Source organism: Hippopotamus amphibius, chromosome 3 (assembly GCF_030028045.1).
Source record: "Hippopotamus amphibius kiboko isolate mHipAmp2 chromosome 3, mHipAmp2.hap2, whole genome shotgun sequence".
NCBI lineage: Eukaryota > Metazoa > Chordata > Mammalia > Artiodactyla > Hippopotamidae > Hippopotamus > Hippopotamus amphibius.
The window spans coordinates 119108690-119126098 of NC_080188.1; the positions used below are offsets into that span (position 1 = coordinate 119108690).

At 44.0% G+C, this 17409-nt stretch overlaps 1 protein-coding gene across 1 annotated transcript in view; it reads left to right on the forward strand.

The window, feature by feature from the left end:
• The first annotated feature begins 4828 nt into the window (after positions 1–4828).
• Positions 4829–17409, forward strand: part of LOC130848748 (pregnancy-associated glycoprotein 2-like) — a 31139-nt gene continuing 18558 nt past the window's right edge. The window contains exons 1-2 of the mRNA XM_057727154.1: positions 4829–4916; positions 6099–6262. Coding sequence (XP_057583137.1) covers positions 4829–4916; positions 6099–6262 — 252 coding nt within the window. The remainder of the gene's footprint in view (positions 4917–6098; positions 6263–17409) is intronic.

Below are 17409 nucleotides of genomic sequence, written 5' to 3' on the forward strand. Positions count from 1 at the left end.
CTGACCTTCAAAGCAACAATCTTCTCCCACCTTCCACTTGTATACTTTACCCATTGCAATCCAGAGAGATTTATAGCCACCTTTGAGAGAAAAGACAGAAAAAAAAGGTAGATCTTGAAAGAGGGTAAATTGGTACAATAATTTTGGAGATGACTTGTTCTTACAATATGTATGGTCTTTTACCCAGAAATTTTGCATCTAATGTTTATACTAAAGCGATGATCAGAAGCACCTGCAAATATAAATAAGCAAGGATGAAGTCCTCCGAGTCCCTTACAAAAGGGAAAATCTGGGACATTCCCAAGATCCATTAAACAGAAAGTGTCCAAAGTATACATAGGCCATCATACAATAAGCCGCCTTAAGATTTTCCCTTAGGAGAGTATTTAGTGTTATGAAAAATCGTTCAAATGTGACATTCACAGAAAAGAAAATAATACAAAAAATATGACCCAAGTGTGCTAAGGTCATGGAAGTCAGTGCAGCATACCTGCTAGGCATGTACCTCTTGCAGCTTTTCTGCCTGGGTTCAAATCCCACCTCTGACACCTACAAGTCATGTGACCTCAATAAGTTCATTTCTGGACATCAGGTTCCTATTCTGTAAATTTGGAATAAGGATAGTTCCATCCTCAATAATCATCTGGAAAATGCAAATCAAATGACAACAAGATACCATCTCACATCTATTAAGATGGTCATTACCAAAAAGCAAAATATAACAACCATTGATGAGGATGCAGAGACCTGTACACAGTTGCTGGGGATGTAAAATGGTGTAGCTGTTGGAGAACATAATGGAGATTCCTCAAGACATAAAAAGGAGAATTCCTATTTGATCCAGCCATCCAGCTTCTGAGTATTCATTCCTGGACATTAAAATCATGATCTGAAAAGGATATTTGTCCTGTTAAGGTAGGAGATTGATGGTCCCCTGGGCTGGACAGATGGTGTTTTTCAAGTGGAGACAAACTGAAGCTCTGTTCTCACACAGACACTCCAAGGACAAAGCTCATGGCAGAAACTGAGCTCTGATGAAGTAAAGAGATAAGGTGCCCACACCTGAGTTCAAAGAAAAACTCCCTGTGTAGGAAGTCTCCCTGTGGTCAAAAAAGAGGGGGCACCACCCCATAATAAGTGTGGACATGCACCCATAGGCCTCTGCAGTGGGATCCGTTGTAGCAAAAAGTTGAACTCACATCTTGGGGAGGGTCCTAGGAGCAGTCAGATGTGGAAAAAAAAAAAAAAAAAAGATAGTTGGTAAATGTAAACAAAGACCCAGGAGAGATGTCCTGTATAAGTAATTTAAATCACCTCTTTCCTGGGATCCTTGCTCAGAATCCCCGCACTCCTCCCTGGGTGTGTATCTCTGCCTTGTTTCTTATTTGCTGTGTTCCTCCTTATTAGAGAGGATGCCCATACCCTTTCTCTCTGGGTGTGTATGTCTGCCTTTCTTCTGTCTTAAATAAATATACTGCTTCTCTGTGTGCTCTCCCATACATTGTTCTGTGTCTCTTAAAAATAAACTTTGTACCTGTTTTTACAGCTGTTGCTTCCTTGAAACATTCTTCCTTTCAAATTGGGGAAAGAGGTAAGATCACTTTTCTTCTCACTTCTAGCCCCTAGTGGTGTAGTGGTTAGAATTCCTTGTTTTTCATCCAGGTTACCCAAGTTCATTTCCTGGGAAGGAAATTAAGATTTCTCATCAGGATCACTCACTGGTGTCTCTCCTAGATGACTGTCTTGCACATTGCAGCATCATTCACAATAGACAAGATGTAGAAACAACTCAGGTCCATCAATAGTTGAATGGATAAAGAAAATGTGGTAGAGACATACAATGGAGTATTATTAGGCATTTATAATATATATATATATATATTTATTCCTTTGGCTACAGTAGCTCATAATTGCGGCAGGTGGGATCTTCTCTTGCAGCATGCAGGAATTATAGTTGTAGCAGTTGAACTATTAGCTGTGGAATAGGGGATCCATTTCCCTGATCAAGAATTGAACCCAAGCCCCCTGCATTGAGAACATGCAGTCTTGTCCAGTATGCCACCAGGGAAGTAACAGTCATAGCTTTTTATATATTTATATTGTTTCAGTCAATTTGATGTGAAGTTAAAATTATCGCACATTTGGCCTTTTCATATGGATTGCTAAACTTTTGGTCTGGACCCTGGTGGTCTTTGAAAGCCCCCAACATTATGGTCCTTCAAGATTCTCAGGCTTATCTTCTGCCTTTCATGGCCCAGCCCTGAAATCAGCCATCTTTTCAAGAATCTCTGGATCCTCTGGTTGGATATGGTATTTAGAGCCCAAAAGCTAGGCCTCAGGATAGTCATTGTTATCAAGTCACCATTACTTCTAGAGTTTTCAGGGTTCAGAGCCAACAGGTACAGAGTTTCTTGTAAAAAAAAGAAAAATAATTAAATGCTACAAACATATTTCCAATTAAAGCTTTGAGACCACAGGAATTTAATTAAGCTTTTTGGTTGTACACTTAAAACTCCTTTTTTTCTTCCACTGGAAATGTTGCTTCATAACAACATTAGCATTAATTACTTACTTGCTTTAACCTGTAACATACTTAAAATACTTTCAAAGTAACAGTAGCAATATCACCAGCAATAAGTGTTTGGATACAGATTTCTCTGGCTTTTTGTCTTTGGCTTTGTTTTGGAGGGAGGATGTTTTTGTTTGTTTCTTTATCTTTGTCCTGAGGAGATATCCCACTCTGAATGTAGAGTGAAAATTCTGCATTTTAATACCCTTAAGTGATGTGTTGTTGAATCTATGTCACCAACTTGATAGAATTATGCTCATTTGTCTTAGTTCTCAATTTTGACAGAAATGTTTATATATCTATTTTTTATTCTGTAACACATTTATGTGGTTACAAAGTCAAAGTATAAAAGAAGAAAAATCTGATTTCTGTCCTGCCCCTCCCCTATGAATTAAACATTTTTTTAATTTTCATTTTATTCTTCCGCTTTTTTTAATGAATATGTGTGTGTGTATATATATATGTATATATATGTGTATATATATATATACATGGAAAAGCAACAAACCATAAGCACTTTTCTGGTCCCTCTTTTTTAAAAACTAAAGTGTGTGCACTGAAGATCTCACCCATTGCACGCCTCCCTCTATCCCCATATTAACCAGTTGTTCAGATGCCCTATGCCTGATTCAACACTCCCCGTGGATGGTCACTTTAGGTATGTTTCTAATCCTTGATTTTACAAACAATGTTGCAGTGAATACCTTGTGTTATGTATTCTTGTATTTCTGCCAGTGTATCTTTGGGATAGATTCCTAGAAGTAGAATTGCTGAGCTAAATGGTATTTCTGTGTGTCACATGCCAGATGCTCTCAAATCCCCTATGTAGGGATTAAATCACCAAAACTGAATTTAAACAATGTGCATAAATGAGTAGGAAGGTGCAAAACCCCATCTATTACCTACCTGGTGACCAGGCCAGCCTCCCACTGTTCTACCCAAGGGTCAGGCCTCAATAGATCTCACACAGGGTCATCCGGGCCCTTGGAATCCTCAAAGGAGAGATAAAACTTCTTTGTATTTATTTCGGCTAGAATAATAGTTTAACAGGTAGCCTGTTCAACTCAGGGTGAACAGGAGCTCTGAGTGGTCTTTTCTATCTTTTTTCATTTCTATATTATATTTGGTAGATGAAATGTTTCCAGGAATAGATCCTATTTGGGAATTATATCAAATGTTCAGCAGATGGACATTAATAAATTCGTTGGCTTACATGACCCTGGTGATATTTCTTTACAAATGGAAGGGAAAATTAACATGGTTAAGATGCGTTCAGTCTCTTATTCTTCTGACCAACATTAATTGAACCCCCTCTCAGTCCCCTCTCTAATCCTATCTCTAGGCCAGAAATACAAATCTGCACAGGCTACAGGCTGAATCCAACACACAGTTGTTTCAGGTTTGGCTCACATGAAGTTTTGTGAAGAAGAAAAAGAAAATTCATTGCTAATATTTAAAATCAGGAAATTTTACATAAATGTCCAGACTTCTTACTTCTCTTGAAAACTTGGCCTACCAGGCTACTTTCCAGCATGGCAGATGCTGGTTGGAGCTGAGAAGAGGCTGCCCCCAATAGCAGGGCATGAGCTGTCTGCCCCATGTCCATGATGCCTGACTAGTCCTCCCATTCATTCTCTTGCTTCCTAGGCCATGAGTTTGTGAGGGCTGCCCTAGATTGCTAGCTCCCTGAAGATAAGGACCACCTGTGTCTTAGTCGACTTTAATTTTCCAGCATCTAACCCAGACCCCAGCACACAGGGTCCTCCGTATATATTTGTTGGATGATAGAAAGTATTTTTTTTTTTTGATGCATCCACCACATTTCTTCCAATAGTGGAACTCTGAAATTGTAATACTACTCTAGCCTAGATTTTTGATGCAGATTGTTATCATATGTGCCCCTGATCTGTGCCATCTGCCCCAGTATGTAAAGCCACTCACTTTCATGTCACTGGGCTGCCCCTCAAGGTTTCACTTTGCCATTTGACCACTTTCCCTCCTAGCAAACTCCTCTCCAACTAAGTCCAACAAGGCACGACTCTTGAAGTTTCTAGAAAGACTGTGTGAGTCACAAATGTCAAATTTTCTCCCTAGCAATTCTTTTTATTACATTTGTAGCACTGTTTTATCTCCAAGTTGGCAAGAGTCTCTCCATTCTTAGTTAGTCCATGAAATTCAGTTTGGTTTTGCAGCCATGCCACAAGGAAAAGATTACAGTAGAAATCTCTGTATTCTGAGAATGTTCTAAGTCCACTCCCCATGGACACCGATGGAGGTAGAGATTTTATCGAGTGGTTCATATTTCTTATCAGATCCATTCATGGCCTGAACGGGACAATTAGGGAAGGTCAGAACATATGTAACTAGGAGCTATTGGCCACCATTGCATGCTTAGAACCCACTCTTTCCTTAGTACTTGGACACAGGAAGGAAGAATGAAGTGGTTTCTGATCCTTGTGCTGGTGGCACTCTCAGAGTGCCTAGTCATATAAGTATGGGGTTTATAAGTGGCATTATCTCCCTTTCTAGGGGTTTTCTTGTCCTCTTATTCTGCCACCCATCAGGTTAGAAGGGAATGTAATCATTCCCTGACAGTCACAAAGATCAACTCCCACTTATTGATGAGTACCTTGCCATGGAAATCAACTGTCTTTTGGTGGGCCTGCTGGGTTGCACAACTCTGGGGTGCCTATGTGAAAATGGCACTACTTGGTATTGTTTATTGCACATCCTCTGCAACTGTAAGTGCGGTCCTATGGAACACCATTTCTCCTGTATTAGCTTCTACATCTTCTCTCTGCTCTCTCTCCATATCAGTATGAATGTGTCTGTGTTTTCATTTCTGTATCTCTCTCTTTCATCTCTTCGTCACTTTGGCTGTCTCTGTGCATGCAGAATTCTCTGAGTTTTTTTCTTCCTATTTTGACTCTTCCTTGCTTCTCTAGCCTCTTAATTTCCCTAATTTATTCCATATCCCTTGGCTTCCTCTCTTACCCCTCTCTTCTGCTTGAGGCCTGGAGAAGGATCAGGAAGGCTACTTCGAGAATGTTTTATCTCTAACAAGCAGTGTGACCACAGCCAAGTCACCACCTCACTGCTTTTCAAATACCTCCCCTGTTAAAAGAGGAAAAGTGTTCCCCTTTTACATCCTCCCAGAATTTCTTTGAAAAAGATACACTGGGATGACAATAGCAATGCTAATGGATGTCATTGTTGAGACTTCCTACATATCAGGTACATTATATACATCTCCTCACTTAATACCCACAACATTCTATATGAGGGATGGGGATTATTATATTCTGCCTTTCTACCGATGAGGAAACTGAGACTTCAAATGCTCATTTTACTTACTCAAGATTACACAACGGAACCTGTATTCAAATGAATGTCTTTACCCTTCTCTTTGCACAGCATCCTGATAATAACATGGCACTCATAAAAATGCTGGGAAAATACTCAGTGCCATTATAGTCATACAATAACATGGACAGCTGATTCCTTTCCCTTCTTTATGTCCTTTTCCCAGTATTCGGTGAAAGAATCCCTCTAATGAATATCAAGACCATGCAAGAAAACCTCAGGGAAAAAAACCTGCTGACAAGTTTCCTGGAGGAGAACATTGAGGACACATCACAGAATGCAGCTCATGACCTGAAATTTTCTCTTCATCCCCTGAGGGACCACCTGGATGTGAGTATGTTGGGAGGATGGTGCCACACTGTGCTCCCTAGTGCCCTGGTCTAGCACTGGGGTTTATCTGGAGGTACCAGGCTGGATGTTGGGGCTGCAGCTCCAACAGGAAGCAGAAACACTGTGGATCAGGGACCCCATACCCAGAGGAGAAGGCACTCTCATCCTCAGCTCTTGGTCTATGGTGACTGGGCCCAGCAATGACAAAGGGACAGGTAAAGATCTATTTCTATTCCAAAGATATGTCATTAGTTTGTGGGAGATTGTTCTTTCTGAACTAAGTGAGCCATGGAGTTACAGATGAAAAGTGAGTCATGTCTGATCAAAAGATAAAGCCAACTGCACATCAAGTTTGTAACCCCAGGCAAAGGAAGGTCATCCTCCGCAGATCCAAGGACACCAGTAAAAATTACTGAGACCAATGGCCTATGACGCCCTAAAAATCTAACACTCTGGTTATTGTTATTAATTTTTTAAAAAGTCTCATTTTTCCTTCAAAAATGCATAGGCCAGCCTGGGTCATAGGCAAAGAGTAAATACATGGAAGGGCCAACTGTGTGGAGTTGACAGGATATGGTCTGAGTTTAGAGGAAGTGGCCCAGGGTGACCTAGGAGGGCCAGATGGAGAAGGAAAAACTCAGGCTGGGCCTCGAAGGGGAGACTGGAGAACTTCTCATATGAAGGTATTGCGACTTCCCTGGAGGTCCAGTTGTTAACACTGGGCTTTTACTGAAAGGAGAGCAAGTTTGATCCCTAGTCATGGAACTAAGATTACTCATAGACAAAAAATTAAAAAATGCAAATATAAAAAATGAATGAAGACCTCAGTCTGAGCAGAGCCTTTAAGTTGGGGTGTTTGAAAATTGATTTCAGGAGACAGAACACCTCTAGAGAGGCAGCACACCAGGAATCAAGGGTGGCCCAGGCAGCCAGGCCTGCCCTAACCACCCTCCCTGACCCCCCAGCTGGCCTATGTTGGCAACATCATGATTGGAATGTTCCCTCAAGAGTACAGGGTCATCTTTGAAACTAGCTCATCTGAATTGTTGGTGCCTTCTGTCTACTGCTACAGTCCCACCTGCCGTGAGTACCCACCCCCCACTCCTCCATCATCTTTTACTCCCCCTCCATCCCCTTCTCCATACTTATCACCTGAGGGACACGCATCACTTGTGTCTGCAGGTACACACTGGTTCTTCAACCCTCGCTCGTCCACCACTTGCCGGCTCTGGACCCAGAAATTCAACCTCATCTAGAGGTGAGGATTTCTTGGCTATAACACTGCTTGGGTAACTGGACAGCAGAAATTGAGTCAGGGATGGCCCTGAGAGCAACCAATGCTTATAAAACAGATTCAGGACCAACTGGAAGGGCCCTTCTTTCCCAAACTCCCCTAGTAGCTGGCCCCCAACTTGCAGCACATGTCTCTGGGGAGACAGCATCCCTGCTGACGTAAAAATTCCTGGTATGGCTAACCTAGAGAGTGGCTTGGGGTGTGGAATTGTAGCTTCTTTGCCCATGAGCAGCTCAAGGTTCATTTTGCTGGGAGAAGGGAGAGAGGGGAAAAAAGCACCCACTTTTCTATTCTCAGTATGTGCCAGGCACTTTCATGGCAATGACGTCTTTATTCCTGTAACAACCCCACAGAGCAAGTACTATGATTAGCTCCATTATACAGAGAAGGGAGCTGAGGTATAGAGAGCCAGGGCCTTGCCAAGGTCATGTATCTGGTAAGTGGTGGAGCCGGGCTGGGCAATACAGATTCATACATGTGTGGGGTATTTAGGGATAGGATAAAACTGATATTGGGAAACTGGGCGAGCCAAGGGCTTCAGGCATCTGGGCAGGGTAAGCAGGGGGCCACAGATGTGGGAAGGGCCTGATAAATGGGTTCTCACTCTAGGGGACCTTTGAGAGTCTAACAAAAACTATGACCTGCCTCCCCAAAAGGCCTAAGTACTCTCTCTCTGCCTTTCTGTCTGTCTCTCCCTCTCTCTGTGTCTCTCCCTCTATGTATCTCCCTCACACACACACACACACAAACACACATGCACATACCCAAAAGTGTGTTTCCCAGGGACAATTTTCATAAGAACCCTGGCAGCAACATTGTATAACAGGCTTCTCTCTTCCTTGGTGGATACAGAATCCACAATGCATTGCAATGGATTCTGCTTATTTCTGTCAAATGATCACAGTGATGCCAAAGAGAAGACAGCCCTTCTCTTTCCTCATTTTTTACTCAAGTGGAAGCCATTTGGTCCTCTCCTGAGTCTCCGTTTCCCCATCTGTACAGAAGACATGAGGCCGTTCTAACTCACATCAGATGGTGTGTGCAAGAGGAGCAAGTGTTGGTTGAAATCCACAGGTCTGCACAAATGGAACCCAAACTGCTGTCCCAGATTGGTCTAACCATCTGAAGTCTAAGTGGGGCACAGACAGGCTTCAGGTCTTCTCAGAGGTGCTAATGGCATCTCTACCCAAGTCCAACCCCAACCCCACATCCCAAACCATTATGTGGGAACACTCTCCTCTCCAACAGATCAGGAACCTTGTCATCCGGGGCCAGGCATTTGGCCTGAGCAAGATGCAGATTGGGTTGGAACAGGCACCTTTTGATGGCATTCTGGGTCTGAGCTACCCCAGCCTCACTGTCCAAGGGACCAGCCCTGTCTTAGACAGCCTGAAAACATGAGGCATCAATTCTCAGCCTGTATTTGCCTTCTACTTGAGCATGTGAATCTGAACTGGACTAGCCCTCTCTCTAAATCAGCTGTAAGATGCTTTCAATTGGATGAAAAATTATAGACCACCTGATCAATAATTTTTCTAAGAGACAGTCTAGCCAAGTATAAATATGACCCCAGGGCCACATTGGGCCCCATCACTGGTTTTTGTAAAAAAAGTTTTATTGGAACACAGCCATGCTTATGGGCTAATGGGCAGCACCTTGGTCCAGGGGTTAGGGAAGAGGGAGAACAATGGAAGATATCAGCCTACAGGTGGAAGAAAAGTTAACAGGATTGGCTGATGGATTTGATATGGAGGAAGGAGAGGGATGGCGGGATGTTTTCCTCCTCACTAACATTTTACCAGGAGACCAGGACCAGCTACACAATTGGCAGGAGTCAGTGCAAAATGAAAATGTGGGACATCCCATTCAAAAAGTACTCAGAATTTCAAGACAGGGGGTGCAGAAGTGGGGGGTCTTCCCGAGTGTGGGTCCCCATGGATGTCACATGTCACAGGCCTGTGAAGCCAACCCTGAGTTAGCCTGAAGCCAGGCCTTAGTGATTTCAGGCCTCAGCTTCTCTGAAAAATGACAGACTACACAAAGTGGAAGCCAGACCCCTCCAGCACAGTGTCCTCTTAGGGTATCTCAGAGCACTGTTGTTGCTAGAGGGGGCCAGGCCCTCTTTAGAAGGAAGAATGGTCAGATCTCAGCCAAGCTGCCCAGCCTCAAACCTCTTCTGTGCCACTCATTAGTTGGTGATCAACCTTGGTCGGGTAATCAATCCCTCTGTGCCTTGATTTCCTCATCTGTAAAATGGAGACCACAGTAGTACCACTGATGGGTGGATAAGCACAGCCCTAAGACAGTGAGTGGTGTTATTCTTCTAAAATGAGCTCTCCCTCTTCCTTCTCTCCTCAGCAGGAAGGAGAATGGCAGCATGGTGATGTTTGGTGAGGTGGACCACAGCTACCACAAAGGACAGCTCAAGTGGATACCAGTGTCCCGAACTCACTACTGGCAGGTAAATATGAACCGGTAAGTCTCTCCCTCTGAGGACCACCCCAAGTGATGCTCACACACATGCACATGGACACATGCAGACACACCCAAATGAACACACACATACACAGTCACACACAAATTCATACGCTCCACTCACAAACATACACATATAAACACACAGAGACAATATAAGCACACACTTTAGCACAGATATAAACTTGCACAGGATCGCAGATACACAAACACACACAGACACAGAGAGAGACACACAGACACACACACAAACAGACCCACAACCACACAGATACACGCATACCCATGGGCTCATAATCACTCCAGCCCTCCTGACCAGGCCTCTGACCAGGGTCCTGAACGGGGTCTCGAAAGGTTTGTGCAGCCCGGAGAGGCCTGCACCCACTGTGCTGTGAGGCAGATGGCAGGCTTTGAGGACCCTAAACTGTGGTGAAAACAGGATCAGGGAGAATTTCACCAGCCTGAACAAGGTTGTAATAAGATGACCAAATGTCCAGGGCTATCTAGCCCCAAGAAATTCTTAGTACAAAAAACTACTAGTTTAAAAATAGGGAAAGTCCTGGACAAACTGGGGTAACTGTTCCCCTTAGGGAGAAGCTTACCAGCAGTGGAGAGGGATTGGCTGCATTCTTGAAACATGAAACCAACTTATACAAAAAGACACTCCCCCTACCCATTGCCACCCAACCCCCAATCCTGGGCACTGTGGGGCTGAGGCTCTGACAGAGAATCAGGAAGCGGGGATCCAGGAATGGCCCGAGAACAACGGACAATGGGATTCTGTAATACCCTCAGAGAGAAGCTAATGGGTCCTTTAGATAACCCCTGGGCTAAATTGATATCAACTGGCTGCAGGCCTCAGTGTCTGACCCAGGTGTGAGGACTGAGCTGGCAAACAATCTCTCCCAGGGCAGCCTGATTTCAACTCCTCAATACTCTGAGCATCTGCTGCCTCACAGAACATCTATCTTCACTACGTGGGTTGACCTGTTATTGGTCAGACACAATGCACAGGACTGATTATCCCTCATACATTTCTTCACCTACACAATTACTCACTCATTCATTCATTCATTCATTCACTCAACAAACTTACATTGTGCATCCACTGTGTGAGGGACACTACAGGGAGGCGCTGAGGATACCACTTGCCCTTACATCTAGTGAGGCAGATGTACATGAAATGAGTCACACACATAATGAATTATCACTTCGGTGCTTGCTACAAATGAGGAAGAGTGTACACAGAGTGACCAGGACAGGAGCCTGATCTAGTCTGACTTCCCTGGAAGACTTCCCTGGAAGAGTGACATTTAATTTAGAATGTGGAAGTTGAGAAGAAACTAGCTACACTAATGGGATGGGTGTCCTCTAGGAAGGGCTACCAGAAAATGTCAAGGCCCTGAGGCACAAAAGAGCCTAGTGCAGTCAAGAACTCAAAGGAAGTCAAAGAAGTTTATGTGGCCAGAGCAAAGGAAAATAGAGTGAGTGCATGAGCTGAAGGGCTTTTCTGGAGACAGTCAGAGAGAGGGTCAATTGTGGGGGAGTCTTCAGAGTGATCCTGGTGCCCAATATCTCCCACTATTTCATAGCATCACCATGAATGGGTTAATTGTTGGTTGTTTCCTTGGCTGCCAGGCCATTATGGATACTGGAGGTTCGTTGCTGGTTGGACCAACTTAACTGGTAACCACCATCTCGAAACTCACCAGCACCAGGCGTATTGGTCAAGAGGTGAAGGAACGTGGCACAGGGTCACTCTGAGGCTCTCCACACACCAGGGATCACCTAGTTAACCTGGGTCAAACTCTGTCCTCTTTCTCTAAGAGTACATGGTTCCAAGTAGCAACATCAGGCATCTGCCTAGTATCATCTTCACCATCAGTGGCAATGACTACACAGTGCCCTCTAAAGCCTACATCTCGAAGGTGAGAGACCAAACCAGGGGGCTGGTTCTCAAATCTGGGTGTTGCAGGAAACCTTGGGCTGCTGCTGGGAGGAGGTGGCCCCCTTTAGGCCAAACCACACCACTGCAGATGCTGCTGAGCCCCTGTGGCTGTGCCAGGGCCCCCCACAAAATCAAGGACATGAGAGTAAGGAGCAGTCTGGGCCATCCATCATCCTGGAATTAATGGAGACTCCACCCTGTGGCGGCATGGTGCAGGCACAGGAGAGGGGAACACTATGGGCCTCTGCCCTCAAAGAGCTTCAATTCCACCAGAGCCCTCTAATGGATGAACACAGAGAGTCAGCTTTAGCAATCCCTGAAATAGTCTGGGTGAAAAGTGAGGTTGCCTGGGGACAGTCTCAGTGTGTTTTCCCACCATAATGATTAATGGTGTCCCTTTCCATCTCAAAAGTATCCTGGTTGGATGATCAATTCCATGGTTCCCCTAGTCCTTACCTGCAACTTCCTCTTGCTAAGACCAAGTTCACCATCTGTGAGCTTGGCTACCAGACCCCTCTGTGGGGAGGTTGGATACTCATATGAGTAAAGGGCGCACAGTGACTGCACAGCCCCTGTACAGGGTTGAGGTTTAATGTCAGTTCCCTGTGGGAGTTCAGAGGAGGCTGATGGGCTCAAAGAAGGCTTTGAGGAAGATAGTGATTTCAATAATATGCAACCCCGATCCTCATGGAGGAATGAGGAGGCCTGCTTGGGATGAGGCAAATCTACACTGGACTCCATGCAAAAGGCACTCCCAGAGGCTGGGTCAAGGGGTGCCGGGGCCAGATTAGGAGTGATGAGGGCTTCAAACAGCGGGAACACCAGGATAAGTCATGCAATGCCATCTGGAGTCCCGGAAGGATTCCTAGAGAGGCTGAGCACAGTTTTAAACAACAGGATCTGGATAAGTGAGAGAAGAAAGGTCATTGCCTGCAGAGAAATATTCAAGCATGTGTCACAAGTGTACTTGATGTGCAATGTTGTTAATTTCTTCTGTACAGCAAATTGCCTCAGTTGTGTTTATATATTTATATAGGCATATATACATATATATTTTGTGTATATGTGTGTGTGTATATATATATATATATATATATATATATATATTCTTTTTCCAATTCTTTTCCATTATGGTTTGTCATGAGATATTGAATATAGATCCCTGTGGTATACAGTAGGACCTTGTTGTTTATCCATTCTCCATTTAGTAGTTTGTGTCTGCTAATCCCAAACTCCAATCCTTCCCTTCCCCACACCCTTCCTTGAGGGCAACCACATGTCTCGGCCATTCCTGTTCTTGGATGGGCACCCCACTTACACAGCTGCTCAGAGAGCCACTTGGATCTTATTAAAGAAGAGAAATAAAACCGAGAAGTGGCCAGCCCTGGATACTGAAGGGGGTGGCAGATAATGGATAAGGCTGACAGGTGTATATTTCTGACTCCCCCAGTGTCCTCAGGGCACCTGTTTCAGCAGTTTTGGAGGGCGCACAGAGACCTGGGTATAGACAGAGACCTGGATCCTGGGTTACATCTTCCTTAGGCTGTATTTCTCAGATTATGATCAGGGAAACAACAGGATTGGCCTGCCTCCCACAGTGTAAATGCTGGGGCTGCTTCAGGAATCAGTCAGGCCCACTCCAAGCACATTCACTCACACATAGGGCACTCCCACCCAGGGATGGAGGTGGACTGTGTTTGGTGCTCCACAAAGCCCTATTCTCAGTAGAATAAAAGATTCCACTCCCAATGGTGCTAATGTGAATCGGTGCCTCTGTTTGTGTCAGGGAAGCCCATCATGATCAGACAGGATCTAGAACCTCTCCTGAACCACAAGTGCAAGGGAGCCCAACTCCAACAATCTTCAGGGAAAGGGGAGACTTACTGGAAAGATACTGGGGATTCGGGACGCAGGAACCAGAGCAGATCCAAACATCTCAGACACTGGACCCAAGAAGTCAGAAGCCTTGTGCTCACTCTTTCTCTCCCTCACCCTACCCCTTCTCTCATCTTTGATTCTCTTAGCCTGATAGCTTTCTTCCCTCAGGCTTCTACTCGTATATCCCCAAGGTATCTCAAGTGTAAGTAAAAAAGCTCAGAAAACATCAGGGTACCAGGGAGGGCTCTGAATGATTCACTTTAGATCATGCGTCCAGCCCTGGACAAATCATTCTGGCAAGAGCAGGGGTACTATAATGGGCTTTATTTGGTCATGAGGCCCTGCCCAAGGTGACTGACAGTTTCTTCCAGCACCATGTGACTGAAGCTGGGGAGAGGCAGCCCCTAACGGAGTGACAGGAGTGTGTTCTAGACCATGGGAGAGTTGGTGACGGCCTCATCAACACTGATATATCCTCATTCAGAAGGAAGGTAAGGGGTAATAAAAATTGATTCTATTCACCTCTTCTCAGAGGAGTTTGGCAGTGGACTTCTTCTACTCTAGGACTGTTCTGGGTGAGACTCTTCAAGCTGAGATTGTTCCTTTTTGTCTCACCACTCAGTAACTGTCTCTTTGCCACCCACAGCTGCAGTGTCCTTTCCAGTCCCACTTCCCAATTCACAGGCAGTGTGTATTTCTGAGCCAGCCCCATACCTGCAGGGCCTGGTATTTTCCTCCCCTTGGGCTGCAAGGCTGTTGGGTATGATGACACTCATGTAAAGGGGGACCCAGGGTGCACAAATCTTTCAACCTTTCTGAACTTGCCCAAGAGCTACAAATGATTTGGTTCCAGCTGCCATGGTTTGGCATATTTGGAGTGGAAGTATCACTTCTTCCCACCTGAAAACCCTAGGCAGAGGCCCAGCCTGGGGAAATCAAGGGGAAAAGGTGGAGGAAGACCCAGAGGAGAGAATGAACAGGAAACAATAAATAAAGGAGAAAACACACCCACAACACAATGCATGGTATAGGCTGTTAGTCAGGCAAGACAAACATCAGCGAAAGGTACGTCTGCATTCCTTCTTCATCTTTTCATTCAGTACAAATTTACTGAGCACCTACTATGTGCAAAGTGCTCTGGTGCACGCCTGGGATAGAGAGTCTGTTTAAGAACCCACCACTGGTTCATGGAGACAGATAAAGACACAACCCTCCATGGAGATGGCTAGATGGAGAAAACAACAGAGCTGTGGGTAGGAGGCCAGAAGAGTAAGGGGCTTCCTATTCTGGGAGCCAGGGAGAGTCTGGCATAGGGCAAGGAGGGGCATTAACTTCAGTCTTGCCACCCACCCTGGAACCCACCGCTAGCCCTGTAGTTACCATGTGTGTGCAGATCTGTCATATGTCCATGGTTACATGTGCCTGGCCCCTATGGGATGGCACTGGGTTATGATCAGCTTGAAGGGAATGGAAAAGGACCAGTTGCAGAGATGATAAAGGAGGGAAAGGAGAGAGCAGTATAAGGGTTTTTTTTTTTTTTTTAATTTTTTTTAACTATAAAGATCATGATCTGGGCTTAATGGATACTCAAGTGAACAGTTTGTCAAACTCATTTTCTAAGGGCTTTTCATGGAACCATAGGTGATATCACTTTGTTGGTGAGAAACCACCAATAAGAGAAAGAGCAATAGATCTGTTTAATAACATATGCCATTTCAGGGTCTCCCCCTGAGTCCCTGCTGGGCATGACAGCCATTGTAGATGAAGGAAGCCTCCTGCCACCTTCTCACCCCCATATTGGTGACAGGTACGTACTAGGCACTCAATAATCACTTATATAAATAAATTCATTGATGGATTTTTAGATACTTCCACTAGAACACACTGCTGCATCCATGTTGGGAAACATGATGTCAGTATGACTTACTGCCATAATATCAACCAGAAAAATCACAGTTTGCTTCTATAGATGAGCCTAAGGCCAGGGCTGGAGCTCTGTCTGTTAATGAGCCCACTGTTCCTGAGGATCTACATTTGTATCCTGTGCTGCCAACATGAAGATACATTCAGATCCTCATCACTTTATTTTTTTTTTATTTTTTATTTTTTATTTTTCTTGGCTGCACCAAACTGTATGTGGAATCTTAGTTCTTTGAGCAGGGGTAAAACACATGTCCCCTGCATTGGAGCAGGGATCGTTAACCACTGGAGGGTCATGGAAGTCCTGAAGACTGATCTTCAAAGCAACAATCTTCCCCTATCTCCCAGTTTTATCCTTTACCTATTGGCAACCAGAGAGATTTGTAGCCACTGGTGAGAGAAAGGTAGAATTGAAAAAAAAAAAAAAAAAGAAAAGAAAGGAAAAAGAAAAGAAAAGAAAACAAAAAGGTAGAAAAAGACAGATTTTGAACACTTCTTGAAAGAGTGTAAATTGGCACAATCTTTTTGGAGATGACTTCTTCCTCAAATATATATGCTCCTTGTAATAGCTATTTTGCTTCTAAACTTTATGCTAAAGCAATGATAAGAAGTACCCCAAAACTTAAATAAGGAAGGATATACTCCTGAGACTCTCTAACAAAAAGAAAATCTGGGACATCCCCAGACCCATTAAACATAAAATGTCCACAGCATAGATAGGCCCTCACAAAATCAACCACCTTAAAATTTTGTTTTAGGAGTATATTTAGTGTTATGAGAAATCATTCCAGTATGATATTGAGCAGAAAGAACAGAATACAAAATAACATGACCCAGGTTTGTTAAGCACATCAAAGACAGAGCAGCATACTCTCCAGGCATACACATCCTGGAGCTTTTCGGCCTGGGTTCAAATCCCACCTCTGACACATACCAGTCACGTGACCCTGATAATTATATTTCTGGACAGCGATTTTCCTATTCTGTAAACTTGGGAGTAGGATAGTTCCTCCCTCACTAATCATTAGGAAAATGTGAATCAAATGACAGTGAGATACCATCTCACATCTATTAGGATGGTCATTACTGAAAAACAAAAGATAACAAATGTTGATGAGGATGTGGATGCCTGCAGATTGTTTGTAGGGATGTAAAATGTAGCCCCTGGAAATCATAATGGAGATTCCTCTAAAAATTAAAAAGAGAATTCCTATTTGATCCAACAATCCCACTTCTGGATATGTATTTCAAAAACTTCAAATCATGATCTCAAATTGATATTTGCCTTGTCATGTACATTGCAGCTTCATTCACAATAGCCAGGATTTAGAAACCACTTTGATCCACCAACAGTTGAATGGATGAAGAAAGTGTGGTAGAGAATCAAAAAATATCATTTGGGCTTTTAAAAAAAATTGTTTATTTGGCTGTGCTGAGTCTTAGCTGCAGAACACAGGATCTTCAGTTGTGGCATCCAGAATCTTTAGCTGTGGCATGTGATCGATTAGCTGTGGCATGTGGGATCTACTTTCCTGACTAAGAATCAAACCCATGACCCCAGCATTGGGGGCATGGAGTGTTTTCCACTGTGTTACCATGGAATTCCCAATCATTTCTGTTTTAATTTCTTTC